The 24,468-nt window shown below is 42.6% G+C and overlaps 1 protein-coding gene across 4 annotated transcripts; it reads left to right on the forward strand.

Annotated features, from left to right (window-relative positions):
• Nucleotides 1-36: 36 nt before the first annotated feature.
• ST7L (suppression of tumorigenicity 7 like) lies at nt 37-23,428 on the forward strand. Of its 4 annotated transcripts, none has more exons than XM_039381924.1 (16): nt 37-162; nt 1,913-1,995; nt 3,034-3,193; nt 3,778-3,832; nt 4,257-4,372; nt 6,241-6,319; nt 7,096-7,280; nt 7,372-7,469; nt 7,869-7,983; nt 9,700-9,772; nt 10,504-10,606; nt 13,917-14,067; nt 14,199-14,291; nt 17,247-17,386; nt 22,587-22,656; nt 22,893-23,428. In XM_039381924.1, exons 1-15 carry the CDS (start codon nt 141-143, stop codon nt 22,638-22,640), a joined length of 1,527 nt encoding a protein of 508 aa, XP_039237858.1. In that variant the 5' UTR covers nt 37-140; the 3' UTR covers nt 22,641-22,656; nt 22,893-23,428. The 4 variants fall into 4 exon arrangements, with proteins under 4 accessions (XP_039237858.1, XP_027602055.1, XP_027602053.1 ...); XM_027746252.2 differs by lacking the exon at nt 37-162 and adding an exon at nt 277-681; XM_027746253.2 differs by lacking the exon at nt 37-162 and adding an exon at nt 282-681 and having other exon boundaries at nt 7,096-7,250.
• The last annotated feature ends 1,040 nt before the right edge of the window (nt 23,429-24,468 follow it).

Genomic DNA, 24,468 nt, shown 5'->3' on the forward strand with positions numbered 1-24,468 from the left:
CGCAGCGTCATCTTAGCTGCGGGCAGACGCCGCGCGGCCGCCATCATGGAAAAGGGCAGGTTCACGCCGTACCGGGAGCGTGGCAGTGGCGGAGCCGCCGCATCCCGGAGTCTCTGAGGCTCCCGCTGGTCACGTGGGGGATGCGAAGGCGCAGTAGCACTGGTGGGCTTCCGCCCCGGTCATCCCGTTGGCGGCGATGGCTGAGGGCGGCGGGCCGGAAGCGCGGGCAGCGCCATCTTATCTGCGGGCAGACGCCGCGCGGCCGCCATCACAAGAACGGGCGCGGCGGCCCGTGACTGGTAGCGCGGCCGTGGCGGAGCCGCCGCGCCCTAGAGTCCCCGGGGGGCTCCCGCTGCTGTGTGGGCACCGCTCGGTGCGCGCCCCGAGCCCGCTCTGAGCACTGACGGGCTCCGTCAGCAGCCTCCCCACGCCGGAGCCCCGCCCCGGCGGCCGCTCCGCCCCTGTCCCGGCGTGCCCGGTCGTTGGCGATGGCGGAGAGCGGCGGGAGCGGCCGGGGCCCACCGTGCCTTGGGGCGGCCGCGGCGCTGAGGCGCTGGGAGCAGCTGAGGCGGCGGGCGGCGACTCCCTGGGCCCGCGGGCTCCTGGCCGTGGCCGCGGGGCTCGGGCTCCTGTACGCGGTGCTGCGGGTGCCGCTGCGGCTGCGGGACGGCCTAGCCGCCGGTGAGGGGCTGGGGGGAGGCGGGACCCCGTTGTGGGGCCGGGGGTGCGGGCAGGTTGTCCCGGGATGTGTCAGCAGTAGGGCGGTGATTGTCACCCTGTGCTGGGCGCTGGTGGGGCCGCACCGCGAGCGCTGCGTCCTGTTCTGGGACCCTCAGGACACGGAGGGGCTAGAGCGTGTCCAGGGAAAGGGATGGAGCTGGAGAAGGGGCTGGAGCACCAGGAGCGGCTGAGGGAGCTGAGGGGGCTCAGCCTGGAGAAAAGGAGGCTCAGGGGGGACCTTCTCACTCTCTGCAACCCCCTGACAGGAGGGGGGAGCCGGGGGGGTCGGGCTCTGCTCCCAGGGAACAAGGGACAGGAGGAGAGGGAACAGCCTCCAGCTGTGCCAGGGGAGGCTCAGGTTGGACATCAGGAGGAATTTCTGCATGGAAAGGGTGGTCAGGCCTTGGCAGGGGCTGCCCAGTGAGGTTTGGAGTCCCCATCCCTGGAGGTGTCCACAGAAGGACTGGCCGTGGCCCTCAGTGCTCTGGGCTGGGGGACAAGGTGGGAATGGGGCACAGGTTGGACTCGGTGGTTTTGGGTTCTGTCCCAGCAGTGCCCACGGGCTGGTGGCACATCCCGGCCTCCTGCAGTGACACACAGAGCACATCACCCAGCCCTGGGGCTGGGACACAGTAGGCTCTGGGATGGGCAGCCTCGGGCCACTGGAACCAGCCAGGGGGGGTCTGTCAGGCTGGAGCCCTGCCCTGGTCACCTCTGTCCCTCCCTCCTCCCACCAGCCTGGGGTGGTGGCCGGTGACAAAGCTGATGTGCAGTTTGGGTCTGAACCACTAAATAATTGCATTCCTGCCCTGTGCTGTCGATAGCAGGAGGGAGAGGTCTGTGGAAAACGTATATTCTTAGCACTGAATATAAACTGGCATCAAAACAGCCTGTTTTTCTCTTAGATTAAAGTGAAATAGTACATTAAATTAGCTTGTTCTGGTCCACCAGCCACGTTACGGGTGAGACCATAAGCTGCTTTGCCTAAAAATGTGCAATGCTTTTTTTTTTGGATTGAGTATAAAACCTAATTGACTGTCAGAGATGGTTATAAACAGAGAATAATATATGGCAGGGATTCTCTAACAAAGTAGTGTTATGAAGCTATTAGGGTTGTAGTATATTATATATTTAATAAAAAGCTATTTTTCAGTTCTGCTTGCTAAGTCTTTGTTTTTGTTTCTCTTAACAGTGACCATGTTCTTAAGCACTTTGACTCCAAAATTCTACTTTGCCCTTACAGTGACTTCGTCCTTTATATCTGGGCTGATATTTGTAAGTAGTTGGTTTTTTTTTTCCTAAACAACTTTAGCACCTCTCAGATTATTTCATGAGGGGTAAAGGGAATGAGTATCTGACTCTAGAGGGTGCCTTTGGGCTGGGAAGGAACTTGTTTAGTATCTTCTCTGATGTATTGTAACTACTCTTTTGCTTTGTGTGTTGGGGTGAGTCTGAGGAAATAACTTAAAATATATATATTGGAATAACTTAGAATATATATATATTCTATATAAAAATAAATATAGAATCCCAGGCTGGTTTGGGTTGGAAGGAACCTTAAAGCTCATCTTGATCCACCCCCTGCCATGGGCAGGCACACCACAATCATCTGACCCTCATGCAGACCATGGCACTACATATAAATCTTTCGGGTTAATCTTTATTTTCAGTATTAAAAGCTAAAGAAAATGTCTCTTCTCATCAATTAAACCTAATTACCAGGATGTGCAAAGTCTGTTTTAATAGATTTCTGAGCAACCTGGTCTAGTGGAAGGAGCTGGAATGAGGTGGGCTTTAAGGTCCCTTCCAACACAACCATTCTGTGATTCTATGATTTGGGCTTTAAGGTCCCTTCCAACACAACCATTCTACGATTCTATGATTTATTCTTTTAGGTTATTTTTGTGAAATGAAAAAAAAACTACACCCAGTACAAATTTGGTACTGCAGGTAGGGCTGATAAATCCTCACCAGATAAAGAGAATATAAGGGGGTTTTTTGCCTCTGTTCCCAGTTTCCCTACACAGGCACTACTGAAGGGGTTTATGAGTTACCCCAATGACCTGAAGGGGAGGAACAGATGTTTGACTAAAATTTTACAAGTTTCTTTCAGTCTCTTTCATGTTCTGTGGCTGATCCTGCGTGACAGGACAGGCCGAGCCAGATCATTAGTGCTACTTTGTGTGGAGATAAAAGTTCCATCTCTAGTCAATTTGCAGAGGGATTTACTCACTGTGGACACTCTTATCCCTCCTGTTTGCTGCAAGGGTGTCACCTAAGGGAGTTTCTGGTGCTTTTTTTCTCCTGTGACAGGTGTTTGAGTGGTGGCACTTCCGAAAATACGGCACGTCTTTCATTGAGCAGGTTTCTGTGAGCCATCTCAGGCCCCTCATTGGGGGTGCAGAGAACAGCCCCCCACCCCCAGCAGCCTTCTCAGCAGGGGACAATGACACCAGCAGGCAGAACATGCCAGGTGATTGATTCCTGATGTATCCCAGCAGCTTTCCTTAAGCTTCAAGGTGGCTGGTTCACCTGAACTGGCTTTTAGTGGCTTTGGCTCTGCATTAGTCTTTGTGAAGAACAGAGAGAACCTACATCTTATAAAGTGTTTTATTAATAATGGTAAAAACCCCTAAACCATTCTTTATTAAAATATTTAGGGAATATCTTACACATTCAGCTAAAATTGTTTCAGTGACATAGTTATTTGCTATTCTAAATATGTGCAAGATAAACATTGCATGAGTGTACGTGGCAGTGTTTAATCTTCCCACCATGTGCTTTTGTACCCCAGCAATGCTGGGGAGCAAAAAAAAAATCTCTCCATATAAATATTATATATAAAAAAATATATGTACATGTATAAGCTTTTATATAAATATATATTTATATAGCAGAAGTTTACAAAGAATATTATACGATCGTACTTAAGTTGTATAACAACAACAGGAAAGCAGCTTTTGAAAGCAAAACTGTATTTCATTACTGCATTTCAAAGTCAAGGTAATATTTCCTGTGCTCTTCATTTAAAAAGTACTTTTATTTTTCACTCCCCAGAGTGCAAAGTGTGGCGAAATCCACTCAATCTTTTCCGAGGGGCAGAGTATAGCAGGTATTAATTATCTTACTTTCCATTGCATCTCTTTAAAATTAATTGGGGCCATGCACATGACTTGTTCACAGAACTTGCACTGGTAATGTCAGGAGACAGCTGGAGACCTACAAGATTATAGGGGTGATTGATGCCAATCCTGTGTTTAAAAGGCACCAAGCCAAGCTTTGGCAGTTTCAATGGTAAGAATGCAAATATTACTGTAACGTTATTTTTTGTGAGAGTAAAGTAGGAGAAAAACTTTATTCAGAGGTTGAGATTCTGAATCTAAATTCTCTTTTATTATTATGGCTGTATTGCAAGTCTCCTTGTGTTCTTTCATTGGAAAAGCTGCTTCCTAGGAAGCCAGTTCCCAAGTTGCTCAGAACTTTACAACCTTTAAACCTTTATAACCTGCCTCTTACTGACATTTCTCCTATTAAAGGTACATGTGGGTGACTGGGAAGGAGCCTCTTACTTACTATGACATGAATTTGTCAGCTCAAGACCATCAGAACTTTTTCACCTGTGACACAGATGCCCTCCGGCCTTCGGACACAGGTACCGATGTTGTCTGTGGGGGAGAGTGCAAAGTGGGTGTTTTTAATGAACTTGAACGTAGATCAAGCTTTCATGTCAAATATTTTGTGGGATTGCAGCCTTTCTCAGCTGCTGAAGAGGTTTAATAGACGTACAGAATCATGGAATGGTTTGGGTTGGAAGGGAAATTAAAAGGTGATCAAGGTTCACCCCCTGCCAGGGGCAGGGAAACCTTCCTCTAGACCAGGGGGATCCCAAGCCCTGTCCAACCTGGCCTTGAAACTTAGTGAATTCAGTGAAATTTAGTGACAAGATGTTTCTTCACCCTGTGCATTCTCTACAACTTTAAGCCTGTCAGGATCCTGTATTTTAACATCTCACCCATTTCAAATAATCAACACAATACCACAAACCTGGATTGTATTCCCAACAGCCAAAATACACTCTCATTTAAACCTTAGCAATGAACACTGCAGTCTCCAGAATTATTTTTTTTTTTCCTTGTGTTCCACATGTTTAGTGCAGCAAATGTTCTTTACCTGGTTATTGTCAGTGTGGGTGTGAATTATTGTCAATTTGTCACGTTCTGGAAGTGTTCCTTGTCAGCTGCCTGTGACAAGCTTGATATGAACGATGTGTTTTTATTTCACAAAAGGGAGTGTATTGTCTCGCTTGCTAAGCCAAGACTAATATTTTGTTTCCAAATGAAAAACTCAAACATTTTTCCACGTTATTCTTGCTGGACAGCAGAAGGGTTTGTTCCAAAAGAAACATGTATAGATTCTTCAGTTTTCTTATCGTCCTTGAGATAGGCCAGATATGGAACTCCATGAATGTAAGGTTTTGGAGGTTTTTCAGTGTGAAAGTTACTTAGTTTTGCATGGAAAATGGTAGCTCTGAGAGTGTTGTTTTTCTTCTGCTAGAAGTTGGTTTTCAGTTTGTGTTTTTCATTTTTCCCAATTGGAAACATAGTGGGGAGGGGTTTAGAGTCATTGCATTGAAATAATTTTGAATTCAAGCTGTAAATCAAACGACACTTTTGAATAAATTTCAGCCTTTTCCATTGTTTCCTAGAATACTTTCTAATTAGGTGATAAATTATTACAATTATAACTTGAATTGGCTTTGCTGTGTGATGCCACTCAAATATGGTTTGTAAATTTAAAAAGGAATTGTTTAACCCTTTATGATCTGACAGATTTCTGAATAGAACTCCAGAATGGTTTGGGTTGGAAGGGACCTTACAGATCATCTTGTTCCACCCCCTGCCATGGGCAGGAACACCTTCCACTAGCCCAGGTTGCTCCAAGCTCCATCCAAGCTGGCCTTGGACACTTCCAGGGATGGGGCAGCCACAGCTTCTCTGCACAACTTAACATTCAAGTATGAATCTCTACCTGTGCAAGACACCCCTTACTCCATCACTTGTTTTCTTTGAAGTTCTGTTTGAAAGCTTAAATTAAAATTCTGTGCAGGTCCGTGCAAGAACCTGTGTTTAACAATTGCTCCTGCCAAGCTTTCAACAAGTCTTGGGAAATGTTTCCAAAAATCTGTAGCAGTTTAGAAATTGTACATCTGCCTGGTTATGTAAGCTGTCTTTGTGCTCTGTGTAGGAGTTCTGAAATGGTCAGTGAAGAATCTTCCTGGTGGTGTTGCTTTCTCAGACTAAATTTGGGGTGTAATGAGCTGTTGCAAGAGTTTGATGCTTGTGGGAGAAACAGGCTGGAATTAAAACACTTGTTTGCTCTTCCTCCTAACAGTCATACAGTAAATGGGAATTTCCAGCATGGAAATGGATGTTAATTATCGAGCAGTGTGGCCTCCACTGGCTCCCAGGTGTTTCCCAGGGGTCTCTGTCCCTCACCAGCCTTTCCATGTTTCTCCAACAGTTATGCAGAAGGCCTGGCGAGAGAGGAACCCTCAGGCCCGGATTAAAGCAGCATATCAAGCTCTGGAGTTGAACAATGAGTAAGTTTATAAATTCAGCTGCAGTATTTCTTGTTGTAAAGACCAAATGGAGGAATACTGAGCACATTACCAGTTTCTTCATCTCATAATTCACTTTTAGTGAAGTTCTGAGTAGCTTAAGAGCAATTCCTGTGACTGAGAGTTGCACATGGGGCAGTTGCACTGAAGTATTGAGCTGTTCTATTAAAAATGGCTTCTGTGCTTCCCTTTTCTTGGGAAATATATTTTTAAATCTTTGTATCAACAACAATAGCAAATGAGAAATTCTGTTCAGATGTGGAACAGTCTAAATTGAACATGAGATCCTGTTGTCTCAGAGGTGGCAAGGTGGTAGGACTGTATTTGGAGTTCACAGATGCCATTGCTGCAAGGGAGTTAAAAATACTCCTGTAGCACAAACCAGTTTCACCCACTATTGTGATCCATTTTGTTATGTTGTCTTGTAAAAAACTTTAAAACCTGGGTTTGAAAAAGCAAACCAAACACAAAAAAACCCCTTTCCAGACAGTTACAGACCATTTTTACAACTTCAAGGAAAATAATTTAACTCGCTGCTTTTCTCCAAACGTGTGGGTTTTTTTCTGTAAGATGAAAAAGGTTTCTGTTTTTCCCACACTTATCCTTTGAACTGAAGTCAATATTTTGGTACTTTATTATTGTTAGTGCTTAGACCTTAAACATAAGTGAAACCTGCCCATTTTTAATGCTTCTAGCACTTAGTAAAGATACTAAACTTCATCCCTCAGAATAACTAGTAGGTTTTTCTCTTATTTCAGTTGTGCCACTGCATATGTCCTCCTGGCTGAGGAAGAAGCAACAACAATTGTGGATGCTGAGAAGTATTTCAAGCAGGCTCTGAAAGCAGGAGAAATGATTTACAGAAAGTCTCAGAACTGCCATTCCCAGAGCCCCCAGCACGAAGCACAGCTGAGTAAGGACTTGGAATCCCATAAACTCTTGGGTTTGTGTGAGCAGAAATGTAAAACTGAGGTAGAATTAGGAGAGGTAAGGATTGGGACTGATAGACTAATATTTTTTGTCTTTGTCATCAGGAAGAGACACCAATGTATTGGTCTATGTGAAGAGGAGATTAGCAATGTGTGCCAGGAAGCTTGGGAGAATAAGGGAAGCAGTAAAAATGATGAGAGATGTAAGTAAAAATAAAAAAAAAAAAAGTGAGCAACTATTGTTTTCAGTCACACTGTCCAAATTGGTGGTTTCAAGTTCCTTTCTAGGCATCATAATTAATCTAACTGAATTATTTTCCAATGAGACTTGCACATTATGACTGGATGCAGCCTGGTCTAGTGGAAGGTGTCCCATGGCAGGGGTTGGAACCAGATGAGTCTTAAGGTCCCTTCCAAACCTGACCATTCCATGATTCTATGGAATTATGCAGTTTTTTTCATGCTGCTTCCCTTTCAGCTTCTAGCACTCTGAAAGAACAGAACATAGAAAAATCCTGAATTATTGTACCGATTTCTGTTAACTATCTCAGGGATTCAACTGCAGTTCTGTGTGTAATTCATTTCTCTTTCCTGATTTGCAGCTGATGAAAGAGTTTCCACTTCTCAGCATGCTGAATATTCATGAAAACCTCCTGGAGGCACTGCTGGAGTTACAGGCTTATGCAGATGTCCAGGCAGTTTTAGCCAAGTATGATGGTAAGTGGTGGCTGTTGGGAAATGTGGGTGTTTTTGGATAAGAGTAAAAATGAGGTGGGCAAGTTGTTTGCTCATGATCTCAGCTGGGTGACCAGATTCCCTTCACCAGTAACAAATAGATGCTTCCTGAGTGCAGGTCAAGTGTTTCTTTTGACTGCTGAGGTCAAATTTAGGCAAGCTAAATTGCATCCAAGTTACTTTTTATGCTTTTAAGTTACTTCTAATCTGTAAAGCAATCTTTGCTTTGATTCAAGGATTAATTTAATTAATCTCTTTTACATCCCTGGTTATGCCTAAATTTTTTCAGCCAGCACATAGCCCTGTAAGTAACTGATGTAAATAAGCTGGAAAAGGGAGTTTTCCTTTGTCATCTTCCAGGCTTGGCTCCTGTAACCCTGAAGTTGCTCCTCAGAGATCAGCAGTGTGCAGACATGCTGCTTGCCAGAGATTAGTGGTGGGCATTAAACAGTGTAGTTTGCTTTCCCTTTCCACCTCAGCTAATATATTTCAGGGGTTGTGCAAGTCTAGATAAAGGTTAGTAAAACATATACTTATTTTTTTATTGTCCTCGAGGTTTTGCCACCTACACAGTGCCCACATGGTGAGGGTACAAAGTGCTGCTGTCAGAGCTGGCCCTTAAATCACCTTCAGAGTGGAGGGACATAAAAGCAACATTTTATGCCAGCCATTCTCAGAAGCTGTTGTGTTTTGCTCTCTCCTGTGTCTGTTCTTTATTGCCTCAGGGAATCAAAAGTCTGATACTTTTTCCCCAATCCCTGTGCCTGTTGTGTGTAGCCAGCATGACACCCTGCTCCTGTTCCTGATCCTCCACATTCCTCGGGGTGGATCCTTCTTCATTTATCACAACCATTTGTGCTTCTCTCTGCGAACATCAGGAACTGGGACACTTTCTTAAGAAAGAGTTGCTGATGGTTTTTTTTTTTCCCTAAGCATCTGGAAAAGTGGATATGAGCTTCAAACTCTCTGCAAGCACCCCTGTGTTTTGCTTGACACGACAGCCAGACTTGTAGTAAGTGATGGACAAGCCCAGGATGGGATTTACAAAAAAAGCAAGAGCCATCTGACTATACACAACATGGTACTTGGGAATTAGACCCCAGACTTTGTCTGCTTTTAAAGTAAACTTGTGCTGTGGAGTGCTAACCTTCTAATCTGTAATTGTCAGCTCAAACTTGGCTTCAGATATCCTACAAAGCTCCAACTAATAGAATTTTTCCCCATGGAACTGGAAAAGAGCGGAAATTGCGTTTTTTTTGTTAAAATTTGTCTACCTGTCTGTAGTGTCATTTTTTTTTTTTTTGGGTCAACTTCTAGTCAGCCTCTCAGTGTTGTGTAAAACTCTGTGCTAATGTACAGTTGCAAAATTAGGTAAAAGATTAGAAGCTTGTTTTAAACCTTTGTGGGTTAGTACAGGAAATATACTCTGGTTTGAGGTATGTATTTCTCTCTTAATTCAGTTTTAGTGTCTTGGTACATTTAGAAGAAAAAAGATGATGCTTTACCACCAAAATACTGCATTTTCAATCTGAGACTGTGCAAAGAAATTCAGAGTTTCTAATCACACCTGAAATGTTCCAGGTGTTACATTCGTTGTCTCATGTGCCTGAGTAAAAATCTTTAAGCTCAGAGGATTTGGGTTTAAAATGTTTGTCTTGCCTTAGAATCTTACAGCTTAATTATTTTATTTTATCATAGATATCAGTCTTCCCAAATCAGCAGCAATATGTTACACAGCAGCCCTGCTAAAAGCCAGAGCTGTTTCAGAAAGGTAAGCAACCATGTGTGTGAAAACAGCTCTTTGTTGCTGATCTTCTGTAAAATATGAAGCAAAAAGGTCTAAATCTTTTATGTTTTAAAGTTACTTCTAATCTGCAAAGAAATCTTTGCTTCCATTCAAGATTATTTTAGTTTTTTTAATCTGTTCTACACCCCTGCTCATACCTAAATATGTAGCAGTTACATTTTTAAGAGCAGGTTCAGTGTGTTTATATATACACATATATGTGTGTGGAATTAAATGTGATTTAAAGCTCCTTTCAAGCATCCACAAAGTTAATACAGGTGAGGCTGTTTTTCAAGAGCCCACGTGTTGCCCAAGTGCTTTTATGAAGGTTCTGTTTTCAGTGCCTTGCTTGGGATTTTCACCATTTTTTGGGGTGGGTGCAGGATATTTGTGGTAGTTGGTGCTGTTATTTCACTGTGGTTCTGGTCTGTGGAAAGCTGGGTCCAGCAGGTGATGCTGTAACAGTGAGGGGAAAATTTAGGCACTCACCTGACATGAGTGACATCAAATTTCAAACATACCTGTGTCATATGGGCATGGAGGGACAGTCAAGGTACCTGAATTAACATGCACATTTTTCTCCTAGAAGGATTTGTTCATCCTTCTTGATAAATCAGCCGATTTCTTAACGATCTCCAGGCTCACAAATGCAAATAAACACCTGCTTAGGGTTTATTATTTATTACTTTTGTTCAATGTGGGTTTTTTCCCTTCAGGTTCTCCCCAGAAACTGCCTCCAAAAGAGGGCTCAGTACAGCAGAAATTAATGCTGTGGAAGCAATTCACAGAGCTGTGGAATTTAACCCTCATGTTCCAAAGGTAAGAGTATTTTATTTTCTATTGGACCGCTTTGATTGTATTCTGAAAGAATACCATGTTATAATATCATTTTGTTATTGGAACTGGTTATAACTCCAGCCCCAGGTTTTCTTGAAACTGGTTATAACTCCAGCCATGGAGTTGTTAAATGCATTGTTATTTACATCATAAATGTTTGGTGGCCAGAATTAGGGTTTTGGGGGTTTTTTTTGCAATAGATGATGTTAAAACAGGGGGTTTGCACAAAAAATTTAACTTGGAATTCCCTAACTCATTGGAAAATGAGTTACATACCAGTGAGGTATTACTGAAGGCCCTTTATTCTGTAAGGGTATTATTTTCTTCCCCACTGTGACCCACTGGGTGAGTTACTTCATTTGTCTGTGCCCTTGTTCACTTGTTTGCTTTGACTATGAGCATTTCAGAGCTTTAGGCAGTAATTAATTTTGTAGGCATTAATAAATGTAGATATTTAAAGTCACAGAATCACAGAATGGTTTGGCTTGGAAGGGACCTTAGAGATCATCTCATTCCAAGTCCCTGAAGCCAAATTAAGTTCTCCAGACAATAACCACTGTAGTATTCCAAAAAACCTTTATTCTGCTCTGCTTCCAAGCATGGGCTCCACAGTTCCTGAGAGCTCTACAGTCAGTTCAGTGTGTAACCAAGATGCAGAGTCTGTACCACCCCAGCTGGGTTTTATATCTGGCATCACCTGAAGCAGCCAAAGCACGGATTCCAGGGGTGAAAATAAAACCTTGCAGTGCTTTTTTTTTTTACTGTCCCAGGGCTGGTGCTGGGTTCAGTGTGAACCCTTGAATGCAGGAGGTTGGCTCAGTGCTGGGCCTAATCCTCTGCAAATGATGCTGGAGCCCCAGTGGCTGGAGCTGTGAAGGCTGGAATGATGTGACTGCTCCCTTCTGTCTGCCTGTCCAATCCAATAGAATGTGCACAGGGAGAGCTAATTGCTGGGAGAAATTGCTGCTTCTTTGCATGACTGATCAAGAGCAGGGCAAGTTCATTTCAGACAGTCTCAGACAGGTTTTTTTTTTTTTTTTCTTTAGCCCCTGCCTTGAGGGGCAGAAGATTATGAAGCATTATCATTATCGAGAAGTTCTTTTAGTTGGGGTGTCCTCCCGTTGTTTCAGGAGCCTCATGTACCTTTTTAAAGAAGTTAGGGATGATTTCAAACAGGCTCTTAGCAAAATATGGTCTGTAGTTCTGCAGACCAGCGTGGAAGCTGATTCCAGGTTTCAGTAATTTCATCTTCTCTTCTAATTGTGGATATATCCAGCCTTTTTTTTTTTTTTTAATTGCAATATTACCTTGAAAAACCAATTTACTGGATGACAGAGCAGAATTTTATTGATCCAGGCTGCCTAGAGCTCTGAAATGCTCATAGTCAAAGCAAACAAGTGAACAAGGGCACAGACAAATGAAGTAACTCCCCAGTGGGTCACAGTGGGGAAGAAAATCTGATTTTTGAATTTGCACCCTGTCCTGTCCCGTGGACTAAAAATAAATGAGTGTGTAAAGTAGAAATCCCTTTGTTCTTGGAGCTGATGGTTGTCTTTGCACATAACATCATTTTGCATAAGGAAAATAAAATAAGGTTTGTTTCTCTTTGTTCCCAGCTCTGCTTTTACAAGGCTGGGTTTTGTTTGGAAAGTTAGAACCAGCTGGAAAACTGGTCCTCTTAAGCCATTTCCAGTTAGAGATCTGAAACTGCATTTTGGTGCTGGAGGAAACAGCTTTTTCCAATCGTATTTTGAATATCTCAGAGATTTTTATAGTGTATAAAGACTTCAAAACCCCAAGATACTTTCAGCCCTGAGACACCTTGCCTGTTTTATGCTTAAACATGGCCATGAAAACCTGCCAGACTGTGGAATTTCTCTGTTTGTGTGGTAACATGGGCTCAGAGAGAGCCAAAGCCTGGAGCTGAGCATTGGTGTGTTGTGGCAATACTTGCAGTGGGGCTTCCCCACCACTGCTGGGTTTATATTCCCAGTCAGCACAATGGAAAAGTGGGCACTGTGGAGAGCAGGAGGAGTCAGGTCAGGGGTCAGATATTTGAGACCATTTTCCCACAGCAGCCCTGTGTGCCAGTGATCCTTTACTGTGTTAAAAAAAAAAAAATTAAAAAAGGAAAAAAAATTGAAGAGGATTAGAGGGGATTAGCAAGAATATTACCCTCCAGAGTGCAGGCCCAAGGCACTGAGAGAAGAACCTAGCCAGGCAGTAAATGTGCTTTATTTGGCTGGGGCACAACCCCTCCTACATTCCTTGAAGAATCTGAATGGGAAAAGTTAAGTCCTCAAACTGGATTAGTAAATAATCTCATAGTTTGTGGCATCTGCTGAAATAAATCGGTGAGTTTGCTGCATTCTTACACTTTGGGGGACACCCCAAGGAATTGCCACGTTGATCAAAGGTGTGGATTAACTTTGGCTGTTATTGAATGAGACACTGTGTGGTAGGAGAGGACAACCCACAGGTAAATACTAGAGCTGAAACTGTCTTTTCATTCTTGTAAAAATTGCTCATCTGTTTTTAAAACCTGAGTTCAAATGAATACCTGGCTTTTTTTTTTTTAATGTGCCACAATAAAAACGTGGTGCATTGAAAAAAAAGTTGCATGTCCTGTGTTGCAAAGGAAATGGGAAATGATTAATCCTTGTGTTCTTTGACCCTTCTGAGCATCAGATATTCTGCTGATGGAGGGAGAAGGCTGAAATTGAAAAAATCTGAAATCAGAGATGCTTTGTGGTAGCCCAGTAAAACCACATTAAAAGAAGATTTTTTTCACTGGTTTTGGTTTATTATTCTTCCTTTGGTTTAGCACACTGACACTTTGGGTTTGCTGCTCATACTTGAGGGCTAACAAATCTTCAGCCTCCTGCACTGAAACGTTCAGTGATGAAATAATGAGCAAAAATACTGTTGGTTTGGGGTTTTTTATCAGCCTAAATTTGTCCCTCATTGGTATTGCACCTGCAGCATTATACTTATGTCTGTTCCACAAGAAGGTATTTTTATTTTGCCTTACTGAAGCTGTATTTTTTTCTTGATTTTTTTTTTTTTTTTTAATATGTGAAAGTCCCAATTTAAGATTGTTGAAGACAGGAGTGTGTTTTGCTGCTTTTCCCTTCCCACAGACTGGCTGCTCCGGGTCAGGGTTGGGCTGTTTCCTCCACAGGTGGCCCCTGGGATTTGCTCAGTTCGTGCCTCCATCAGTCACTTACATTTCACAATTAAAGGGTTTGGTGTGTTCCACGGAACCAAACGTGCTTTGCATTTGTCCTTTCAGTATTTACTAGAAATGAAGAGCTTAGTGCTGCCTCCAGAGCACATTCTGAAGCGAGGGGACAGTGAGGCAGTAGCCTATGCTTTTTTTCACCTCCAGCACTGGAAGAGGATAGAAGGGGCTCTAAATCTGCTGCACTGCACGTGGGAGGGCAGTAAGTATCTCTCCTTTCATTTTTTGCTGTACAGTAGACTAATCTGTGTGCTTTTATTCCCCTCAAACACAACTGCTTCTCTTTGTGAGAAGCTGGTTAAATACAGATCTGATGTCCCACTCCTTTTGCAGCATTTAGGATGATCCCATACCCACTAGAGAAAGGACATCTTTTCTATCCCTACCCGAGCTGCACCGAAACTGCAGACAGAGAACTGTTGCCAAGTAAGTGGTTTCTAAGCAGTAATGATAATAAAACACAAGCTAAGGACATGTTCAGTTTGTGGTATTCTGTATTTACCTTACTGTGATTTTTTTAGTTGGAGCTTCCTGTGAAGGGGATTCAGCTATTTGTTGATGTCCCTCCCAAAAGATCCTGAAGCACTTGACGTGTGTGTGTGGTAAATGTCAGCTTGATGCTGTAATAGCCTAAATCCTTCAGAGATCAAATCTGTGTGTGGGACATCCAGACTGAGGCTGGCCAGCTTTGAGAACAACAAAATGGACCATTTTTTTCTACATGCTTTGGAAAGAAGTCAGGGATTTGACTCCTGTTGTAGCAAAGAATCAGTGCATGGTTCCAGTCCTGCTTTTGGGTATCCATCAGAACCTGTCTGTGACCTTAAAGAGAATCCTTGGTTAATCTGTAGTCATTATTTCTATAGTCTGTATTTCTGTCATTAAGTCATTGGTCCATATTTGTCTGCTGGATGCCTCCTGGAACTTTTTATCCATGTATATCTGTGGGTTTGCACTAATATTTGATGCTGAAAAGTAGGTCTTGTCCAGCTGCTCATTGCTTCAAGGTTATTTTGTGCAATTATGACCCTACATGGTTGTTTTTTTTCCTTTGAGTGAGGCAAGTAATCTAAATCACTACACCCTGTGCTCCTCATATTTAGGAAAATACCATTAATTTAGAGTAGAATTGGACTCTTAATTGTACATCTTAATAGAATTCCTTTGGGGCTGAACTTCTACACAATTCCCCTGGGACTGGAAAGAGCTACTGCAAAAGCCCCAGCAGACCCACAGAGCCCACAGCTGTGGAAAGGAAAAGTGCACATACGTGTTTCTATTTAAAAGCCTGAAGTTATATTTAAAATGTGTAATTTAAATTTGCCCCCAGACTGCTTTAAATTACTCATTTCTCACTTATGCAGGATATTGCACAAGGAATTCCTTGGTTAGCAACTAACCCTAAATTGTAGACTTCCCAGCATAATTAAACACCAACACATGCAGATATTTCAACACGATCACTCACGCATTCCTGTTATGTTTTAAATATAAAACTACCCATAAATAAAATCATCTTAACACTTTTATTGCGGTACTTCCTCGAGAAGTCTTGACACTTAATTTTTTTAAATTTATCTATTTAAAATAATGTTGTCCAAATCAAGGATTCAGAAATCCTGGATTGGTCTGTGAGTAACAACTCTCAAATGGCTGTGAATGTGTAGAGTTATCTTTGGTTGTCCTTACCCATTTTGGATTTGGTTTAAATTTCCCAGTGTAGGAAAAGCCAGTGCAAAAAAAAAAATTATTCCTTTTTTTTCTTTTTAACACTTTCCTAAGTTATGTTGGGACCTTTCCTAAATTATATTGCTCCATGCTTTAAAAATGAGGTGAGTTTTTAGGTAGTACGAATCTCTGAGTAACATTAACATCTCTGATGGGTGTTAGACATGGATCTCCAAACGTTCTACTTCATTGTGCTCCAAAATCATATCATTAAAAGCAAAAGAAACCCCAAGCACTTTGCCATTTGCAGTAGCACAAAGGCACTTTTGCTGGGCTTGTTTTCTAATGATGCTTTCATGTACCAGCATTCAAAACCAGAAACTGGGAGGGTAAAGTGCCTTCTTCCCCTTCAACCTTCAGTTTAAAAAGAATACAACTGGACTTTCTTCTGGCTTTAAAATCTGAGGGGTTTGTTAGATTTTAAAAACAGCCTGTCAAGAAGTGCAGCCCTTTCATGATTACATATTGTTAGAGAAACTTTGTTTTGTTTTGTTTTTTTTTTCATTTAAAAACCCTCTCAAATCAGTGGATGGAAGTCAGAGCTGCAGGTATTTAAAGCCAGTAATTGCAAATTCACCCAGCAGGTCCTCAGCTGGTGACCAGTAGTAGTGTTGTGAGTGCTGAAAGCTCCACATGCCACCCTTAGCCTGGGCTAATCACCTGCTTTGGATTTGGTTACCACAGATTGGAAACTGCAAGGAGCTGCTATGTGCAGAATTTATAACCCAGTCCTGGGGCTGTTTTCTTTGGGGTCTGCTCTGTCAGCTGCTCTGAGCAAATTTACTGTAGTCTGCAACCAGAAATCTTGGAGAAGTATTAAGCAGCTCCCTTGTATGTCCAACATACCAATGGTTTTGTACTTGCTCAGCTCTCCCAGGGTGGGGAGATGTGCTGTTCCCTTCAGGTGACAGGATTACTGCTCCAGAATTGTTTTCATTGCTCTGGGTAATTTTGACAGCTTGTGAGTTTTTACTTCCCTCTGTCCTGTTAAAAGACTATGCACCAAAAACTGAGCCTGAAGAAATGCTTCGAAAATAAAGGCCCAAGTGAAAAAGAAAACTGGAAAGAGAATATTAATAATATTCTCTAAAAGGCAAAGGTGTAATAATTATTAATAATGAAGACAAAGGTGTAGTAGCTATTAATAATGAAGGCAAAGGTGCAATAACTGTTAATAATGAAGATAAAGGTGTAATAACTGTTAATAATGAAGACAAAGGTGCAATAACTTAATAATGAAGGCAAAGGTGCAATAACTTAAAAATGAAGATAAAGGTGCAATAACTTAATAATGAAGACAAAGGTGCAATAACTTAATAATGAAGACAAAGGTGCAATAACTTAATAATGAAGACAAAGGTGCAATAACTTAATAATGAAGGCAAAGGTGCAATAACTTAAAAATGAAGATTAAGGTGTAATAATTGTTAATAATGAAGACAAAGGTGTAATAACTATTAGCAGTGAAGATAAATAGGGGAAAAATTTTGAGACGGGTAAGAGTTTAAGTACTGGGACCTAAAATGTGCTGCACAAGTCTTGAGTCCACACTTCTTCCTTCTGAAGGTCCAGAACTGGGTTACAAGACTGTAAATAATTCAGAACACAGTCCTTGACTGTCCAGTGTCAACATCCTCCATTTTTTCCTTTCAGCATTTCACGAGGTCTCCGTTTACCCCCAGAAGGAACTTCCCTTTTTCATCCATTTCACAGCAGGCCTGTGCTCCTTTTCAGCCATGCTGGCCCTGCTCACCCACCAGTTCCCTGAGCTGATGGTCATTTTGGCTAAAGCTGTAAGTACTGCCACGTGGGGCTTGCTTAGCTATCCTGGGGGATTTCTGGGAATTTTGATGTCTAGGGTGGAGCAGCCTCTTGTCAGCCTCGTGTTTGTGGGGCATGAATTATTTTATCTGCTTTTTTAAGAACCTTGGTAGTGACACGTGTTGAGATTTGGGCAAAATGTCTGTTTTGACAACAAGATGAACTGTTTACTACAACATCCCCTGGCTTTAATTTGCACTGTTAGGGTGAGAGAGCAGCATTTCAGCACCAGAGAAGTTTTGCCACAGAGCACTGTGTTGAGGATGGATTTTATCCTCAAAGAAGTGGAAGACTGCAGTGGGAGAGGCTCAAAAATAAACGTGTTGACTGGAGATTTTGAGAAGGGAGTGAAAGGCAGGCTGGGCTGCAGGAAAAACAGGTCTCTTGTGAGCATTGGAAAGCCATAGCATGATGTGAGTGGAACAGATGAGAACAGGTAAAGTAACTGCTAACTTCAGAGCAGGGTCACAAGTGAGTTGGGCTGTCACTTACCTTTCAGGATTTTTATATCTCATCTGTTTCCAGTTACTAGATGGAGAATGTGCTCAGTGACCACAGTTCTGTCATTTAAGTACCTGTTCAGGGATAGAAATTGGACTTGATGATGGCAATAATCTGTGATGCTTTAAATGTGTCAGTTGTTGAGCTTGTATCTTAAATATGTCATATCTTAAATATGTATCTTAAATGAGCCATATCTTAAATATGTCTGTTCCTACGGGTGTCTTCTGTGCCCATCTCTTTCTCCCTCTCTCTGCCCTGCTCTTTTTAGGGTTTCTCTTCCTTACTTCTGTTAACATCTGCTGGTTGTAACCTTGTCATCTCTCCCTGGACTCTGGGAGCTGAGGGACAAACTGCACAGGCAGCTTCCCAAAGTAATCCACGCAGTAGGTTTGGCCTTGATTGAACTGCAGATCTCATGCAGTAGAGCAGAGTGGCAAATAAAGAGCTGTGAACTCTCAGTGAATCATTTATTGTAGCTTTGCTAGTCAAAATAGAGGGTGAAAGGCATTTGCTTCCTGGCTGGTTTAATGCAGCAGGTAATGGAGACCCAGGAGGAAAGCCCTTTATTTTAAGAATACTTTGCTCCTAAAAGCCTTGGCTTTGCTAGGGAGCCCAGTCTAGTGTCCAAGTCATGCAGGTCTGAGAGTGGGGCCTCATTTCCACCCACTTCTGTTGATCTTTATGTTGGAAAATGTAGTTGGACATGCCAGTGACAAATTTCAGTGCTGCTCATAATTGGCTGGGTTCATGGTAACTAGGGGCTAACTATCTGCTTGATTAATTCTGGAAGGGCTGCATTAGCAAAGTTGTATGATTTCCAAAGAGATACAAGGTCAAATGTTATGCTAACAAAGAATTGCTTGGTGAAGTTCTCTCTGCTGGGTTTCTTGAACCAAAAAAAAAAAAAAAAAAAGGAAAAAGAAAAAGACTTTGTGTGAGTGAGTTGGCTTTGCAGAATGGCAGTTTGGATGTCAAGTGACATGTCCAAGTGTGTGTGGGGGGGAAAAACTCCCAGAGTCTGGTCATTTGGCAGCGTGTTTCTTTGGTTTATTTTCTATAGGAAGGGATGGATAGTGTCTGTTCAGCTGAAATGATCAAGAGGCACATTGTCACATCCTTCCCCAGTCGAGTCACAGTGGTGGGAGGCACAGACACAGGGGTTCTTGCCACTCTGTGCTAGTTTAATACTGGCAAAAGTGGAAATCTTGTACTGAGATCATCAGGCAAGAGGTGAATTCTGTATTAATTTCTTAAGATTGACAGCTGAGAAGAAAATTGAAGTATTTGGCTATTTTAGCTGATTTTAATGTTAACTCCCAATCATACTCTAATGACTAAAATTCTTCCTTATTCTGATTATTGCATGATTGTACTTTTGATCCCATTCCTGATGTTTTCAAGAGCATTCAGAAAACTTGCAAGAAACAATGATCTTCACCATCAAACTAACACTTCAAACTAACACACTGCCCACAGGGCAGTTCTTTTCATTTTATTTTTTTAATGTCCACAGGGCAATAAAATACAAAATGGAGCTGGGACAAGGTGATCTTTAAGGTCCCTTCCAACCCAAACAATTCTGTGATTCCACGATTCAGTTAATAGATTGCTTCAATATTTTAACCATAGATAATACTGTGATGGCTCCTAACACTTTATACATTATCTCTTGTGTTCTGGAGCTCTGTAGCAGTAGCACCTGGTTGAATTTTCATACAAAAAAGTGGAATATTATCTCCTGTTTAATGACACCAGCCTTCATTGTAATAAAACAGTTCTTATTTGCTGTATCTAGTGTTACATCTTCAAGTAATTCCAGTGCTTTAAGCATTTTAAATGGTAATTTTCCCGTGTATTTCGTTATTTTTCACCTTACTGTGTTTTAACTTATTAAATATAGTAATTTGAGATAATGAATGGTTTATCTGCAGTGCTTTGGCCTTAGGAAAAAGCAATACAAAATGCATTTATTTCCGACAAATTCTGTGCTAGATTTCTTGGAAATTCCAGAATTTTAGGGAAGGCAGTTGGAAATTATTGTGTCTGTGGAATTTTTCACTGTAGATCTCCAAGCTGTGGCTCCTTAGATTCCATTTCAGTTGCTTCTTAATCCAACTGTTTTTCCAGCAGTTGAATCCCCCAAGCCTCGGAAGGGCTTTCAGGAGCCGAATACCTTCCTATTGACTTGAAAAGTCTGCAGTTTACATACTTTCATTTGTTAGTGCTTGAGTTTGTTTCCTCCACAATAAATCACGGGGTAAACCTTGGCAAATTGCTAAAAATATTCCGAGTGGCCAAAAATCACAAGGAAGCGTTGGCCGGTTCCAATGTACACAGAGGGATCCAGCACCAGCAGGGCCCCGAGCGCTGGCACCGGCTCTGGAGCGGGAAGGGATCCTGCCCCCACACTCCCAGCACTGTGGGCTGGCACCACGGGGCTTTTCAGTGTATCTGGCACAGGTGGGATGGTTTGCAGCTGTAGGGGACTGGTGCTGGAGTGTTTGGCATTTACTGATCCAGTTAGAGGAGATGCCCGCAGAGGTTGTGGACTCTTCGTCCCTGGAAGTGTCCAAGGCCAGGTTGGATGGAGTTCTGAGCAAGCTGGTCTAGTGGGAGAGGGTCCTGCCCACGGCAGGGGGTTGGAATTAGATGATGTTTAAGGTCCCTTCCAGCCCATTCTGTGGTTTGATAAGTGCAGATGCACCGTGTGAGCCGGTGCTGGTGAGGACAGTGGGACAGGCGGTGGGGGAGGATCCACAATGAGCTGCAGTACCAGTGCAAGTGCTCCCAGAGGGTGACAGCTCAGCCTTGCTGTTTCTTTCATCTAGATTTTGATCTCTTGGAGAATCACACTGTTCTTGATCATCAGACAGCTCTGTTTCTCAAGCAGTTGCTGCTTAAATTCATCCCAGTAAGTGACAGAAGGGAGGAGGTACACAAAAGGGATGACAGTTATATGTACAGCTCACTGAACAAGCTGAAAAGCACTGCTACATAAAACAACTTCTGTTGTAACTGCAGACAAAAGGGTCTGATTACTTTTTCATTCAGTATGAATTTTTATTTCTTAGTTAATTACATGGGTGGAGAATTGGGTGGCTGAATATCATCTTGCAAAAGTGGGGTTGCACAATTCCTTGTGGAACACAAAGACACTCAGAAGTCTGCTTTCAAGGACACAGTGGTGCAGAGTGACAGCAGGCACTGTAAACAATCTTCCCAGAAATTCCTGAAAGCACCCAACGCACCTTCATGGAATCATGGAATGGTTTGGCTTGAAAGGGACCTTAAAGCTCATCCCGTTCTACTCCCTGCCATGGGCAGGAACACTTTCCACAAGACCAAGTGGCCTTGAACACTTCCAGGGATGGGGCAACCACAGCTTCTCTGGGCAATTCCAAGCAGATCAATCCAATTTCTTAAATCCAAACCTTATGCTACTGGAATAGACCAGTATTAGTTAATATTAAATTATTGAAAAAATAATGCAGCAGTGTTCTTGCTGAATCCTACTGAAAACAACTTCCTTGTTCAGGGAATTGGACAAAATCCTAAGACAGTCCATGTTCCAAAATGGTTTGATATGGATCGTTTGGTATTTTCACAAGAAAGAAAGAAGTCATGGGACTTAAATTAAAAATTGGCTAATTTTTATGATTGCAAGATTAGGAGAAAGCATTTCCCATTCTGAGTGTTCCCTGGCTCCCCATAAGAACCTTCTGTGCCATTTTGCCCAGAGCAGCCATCTAGGGACAGAAAATAGGGCAAAGCAGAGCTGTGCCTGGCAAGTCCTGCTTTCTGTGACACTGCTTTACTTTCTGAACAAATCCCCCTACCACTTTCCCCAAAGCTCATTAAGTGAGACTGGAGAATTAAGTTTTTAGCCAGCTGCTGAACTTTTCATATTTATAAACACTTGAGTCTTTTGCTTATCTAAGAGAAAATGTGTATAGTTTGGAGATGTGCACTTCCCTGCCAATGTGTAATGAGTGGTTCTACACTTGATAGGAAAAAAAAAAGCCTGAAGTTTCCTGTCAGAGCTGAGTGTGGGTGCCAAGGGCAAAGGTTTCTTGCCTTGCTAATCTACATCTTAACTCATGCACTTAATGGGAAGGTGCCACACGCAAACAGGCAGGGAAGAGCTGCCTGCAAGGAAAAGCTCCTGCACTGCTGTGAATGTTATGTTTTAAAAGCCTTTTTAATGTAATATTTGAGGTTATGATAGAAGCCAGGAGGGCCAAAGTGAAACCTTCAAAGTAAATGAGTCCTGTCGTTGCTGCCTCATGAAACGAGGGTTTGTGTGAGGATAACCCGAGTCCCAGGGGAATACTTGGGGGATGGGTTGAGAAGGTGCAGGGGAGCTTGCACCATTTGTTTTAGCCTAATCTTTATTTCTGGAACTGTTTAGATGGCATCTAGAATATGGATCCTGTCTGGAAGCACGGGCTGCTCTTGGTGGATGGGCTGTTCAGTTTGCACATGTTTGAGTCGATGACCCATAAATCAAGACAGGAGATGATCTTTAAGGTCCCTTCCAAACCCAAACCACTCTGTGATTCTATAACTACCCTTCTCCCCTGTCTGTTCAGCCCTGAAGGCACAGTGCTGAGCAGCTGGAAGAGTTGTGGCATGGAGAAATGCCATCCTAACCCTCCTGCCTCTGCCCAGGTGCTGCGGGTGCTGTGGCCGGTGAGTGCTCCCAGTGTCTTGGCCTCCAGCTGAGTGGACCCTGCCAGGGGTGAGTGGACAAGGCTGGAGCTGTGGCTTCCAGGGGTTTTTTTTTCTTCTTTTGTGTGTCTTCATTAATGCTTAACGTTTACACCAAGCCTGTTTCATGTCATCAGCAGTGAAGGGATTGTAGTTCTGTTGCCTTGAGGGGAAGACACGGGGTGGGTTTTGTTCATACTTTGAGCCTGCAGGAGGAAGTTGGTTTGGAAGCTGAGCTGATTTATTGTTGTGTTCTCTTTCTTCCAGTGCTTTGGGACTCTTCTTCCACCCTTCAGCTTCACTGTGGAACACAATGAGGTCCTGCTGCTGCCCAGCCCGTGGCTTCAGCCGACTCCAGTGTGACTGGAGTGTGTTTTCCATGATAGTTTGGTTTGTTCTCGTGAGCCTCACCCTGGTGGTTGGCTGACCCCGGTCCTGGGGGGCAAGGAAGAAATCTGGGCTCTTCAAACTGACATCTTTGACAGGCTTCCATGTTGATGGTGCTTAACATATGAATTTCTTCTTTGGCCTTAGTCTATAGTCATCTAAGAAAATAGTTTTTGTTGAGCAATAGTTTATTGCTCTCTAAATCACTTGGACAACTGGAAGCTCATACTTCCTCTGTAAGAAAGGAGAGTACACAAACTGAGCAGGTGTTTGGAGTATTGATACTTCCTTCTCAGCTGCAGATGCACCAGATACTTGGCTTAGATTTAATTTTATAAGCCTTTTTCAAAATATTTGTTAACAGCAAAGTATGATTTTGCTTTCTTTATTAAAAAGTTGCTTCTTAACACATTGAATTTGTTGACTTCTTAAGCGTCTGTTTAATATAGATTATAGTGTGCAAACACATTTCTTTCTTCTCTATCCTTAAGGGTAGTTTTACTGAATAACTCAAGGAGATGGTTGTATAAACTCCTCTGTTTCATGTTGTTACTCCTTTAGATTTAATTGTGCACCTTCTATTCTTCAAGGCAAAGCATTTTGAAAGGCAGGGTGGCTTCTGAATCTGCCCAAAGTGGTTGTGATATCTGCATGGGAGGCTTTTTTTTTGGGAGACCTGAACTTTCAAGTGTTAGTCCAAAGTACTGTGGTTGTTGATATCAGGACTTGAGGAGAAGGGAGATGCGGAGAACTCCTCCAAGGAGTTGCTTCATGTACAGACCAGCCCCAAGGGTTTGTTTACTGCAGAGGTGAAAAGATGGCTGTGGCAGCCAAGTGGTTTGGGGTAATTGGTGTGACCTCATTTCCACTCTCCCATTAGAGAAAATGTCTCCTTTTTCCCATGCAGATCTGCTGCTCTGCAGTGAGGGAGCAGAGTCACGTTAGCCCAGGCTTCTTAAGAGGGGAAGTGATAAAAATAGCACAGGCTTGTGGAGAAATGCTAATTCTGGGCACGTGGAAACCCATCATCTTATATTTTGCAGATAAACACATACACTTACCCCTAATAACTTACACACTTGATCTCCACTATCTCTGTGAAGGTTTGTGACTTTGATGGCTTCTTTCAAAGGTCATGTAAATTATTCCAGTTTCTGAATGTGAATGGAGGAGTCTTGTTGTAGCCTACTCTGTTCTCTGAAACAATTCCTAAAGCAATCAGTTACTTTACGAGGTCAGTTTGAGTTGACCTAGAATCCATCTTGACAAAGAAGACCATTAAATGAATTAGTTTTTTCTTCTTTTCAAATCCTTCTTTACCTTGCAATCCAAGTGCTATGAAGCTGAGAGTGACCTCTGCATCTCATGTAAGTGTAGTTTGTACCTCTGGCTGAGGGGAAACACACATGTTTAGGTAGAAATGCCATTGTTGCTCTCCATTTATGTGTCTACTGAC

This window comes from Pipra filicauda, unplaced genomic scaffold (genome assembly GCF_003945595.2).
Source record: "Pipra filicauda isolate LSUMZ 115617 unplaced genomic scaffold, ASM394559v2 scaffold249_size1133689_pilon, whole genome shotgun sequence".
NCBI lineage: Eukaryota > Metazoa > Chordata > Aves > Passeriformes > Pipridae > Pipra > Pipra filicauda.

Coding starts and splice junctions, on each gene's coding strand:
- ST7L (XM_027746252.2), top strand. CDS start 489: ATGGCGGAGAGCGGCGGGAGCGGCCGGGGCCCACCGTGCCTTGGGGCG. Junction 4,373..6,240: donor CCTCCGGCCTTCGGACACAG/GTACCGATGTTG, acceptor TTTCTCCAACAG/TTATGCAGAAGGCCTGGCGA. Junction 7,470..7,868: donor CAGTAAAAATGATGAGAGAT/GTAAGTAAAAAT, acceptor CCTGATTTGCAG/CTGATGAAAGAGTTTCCACT.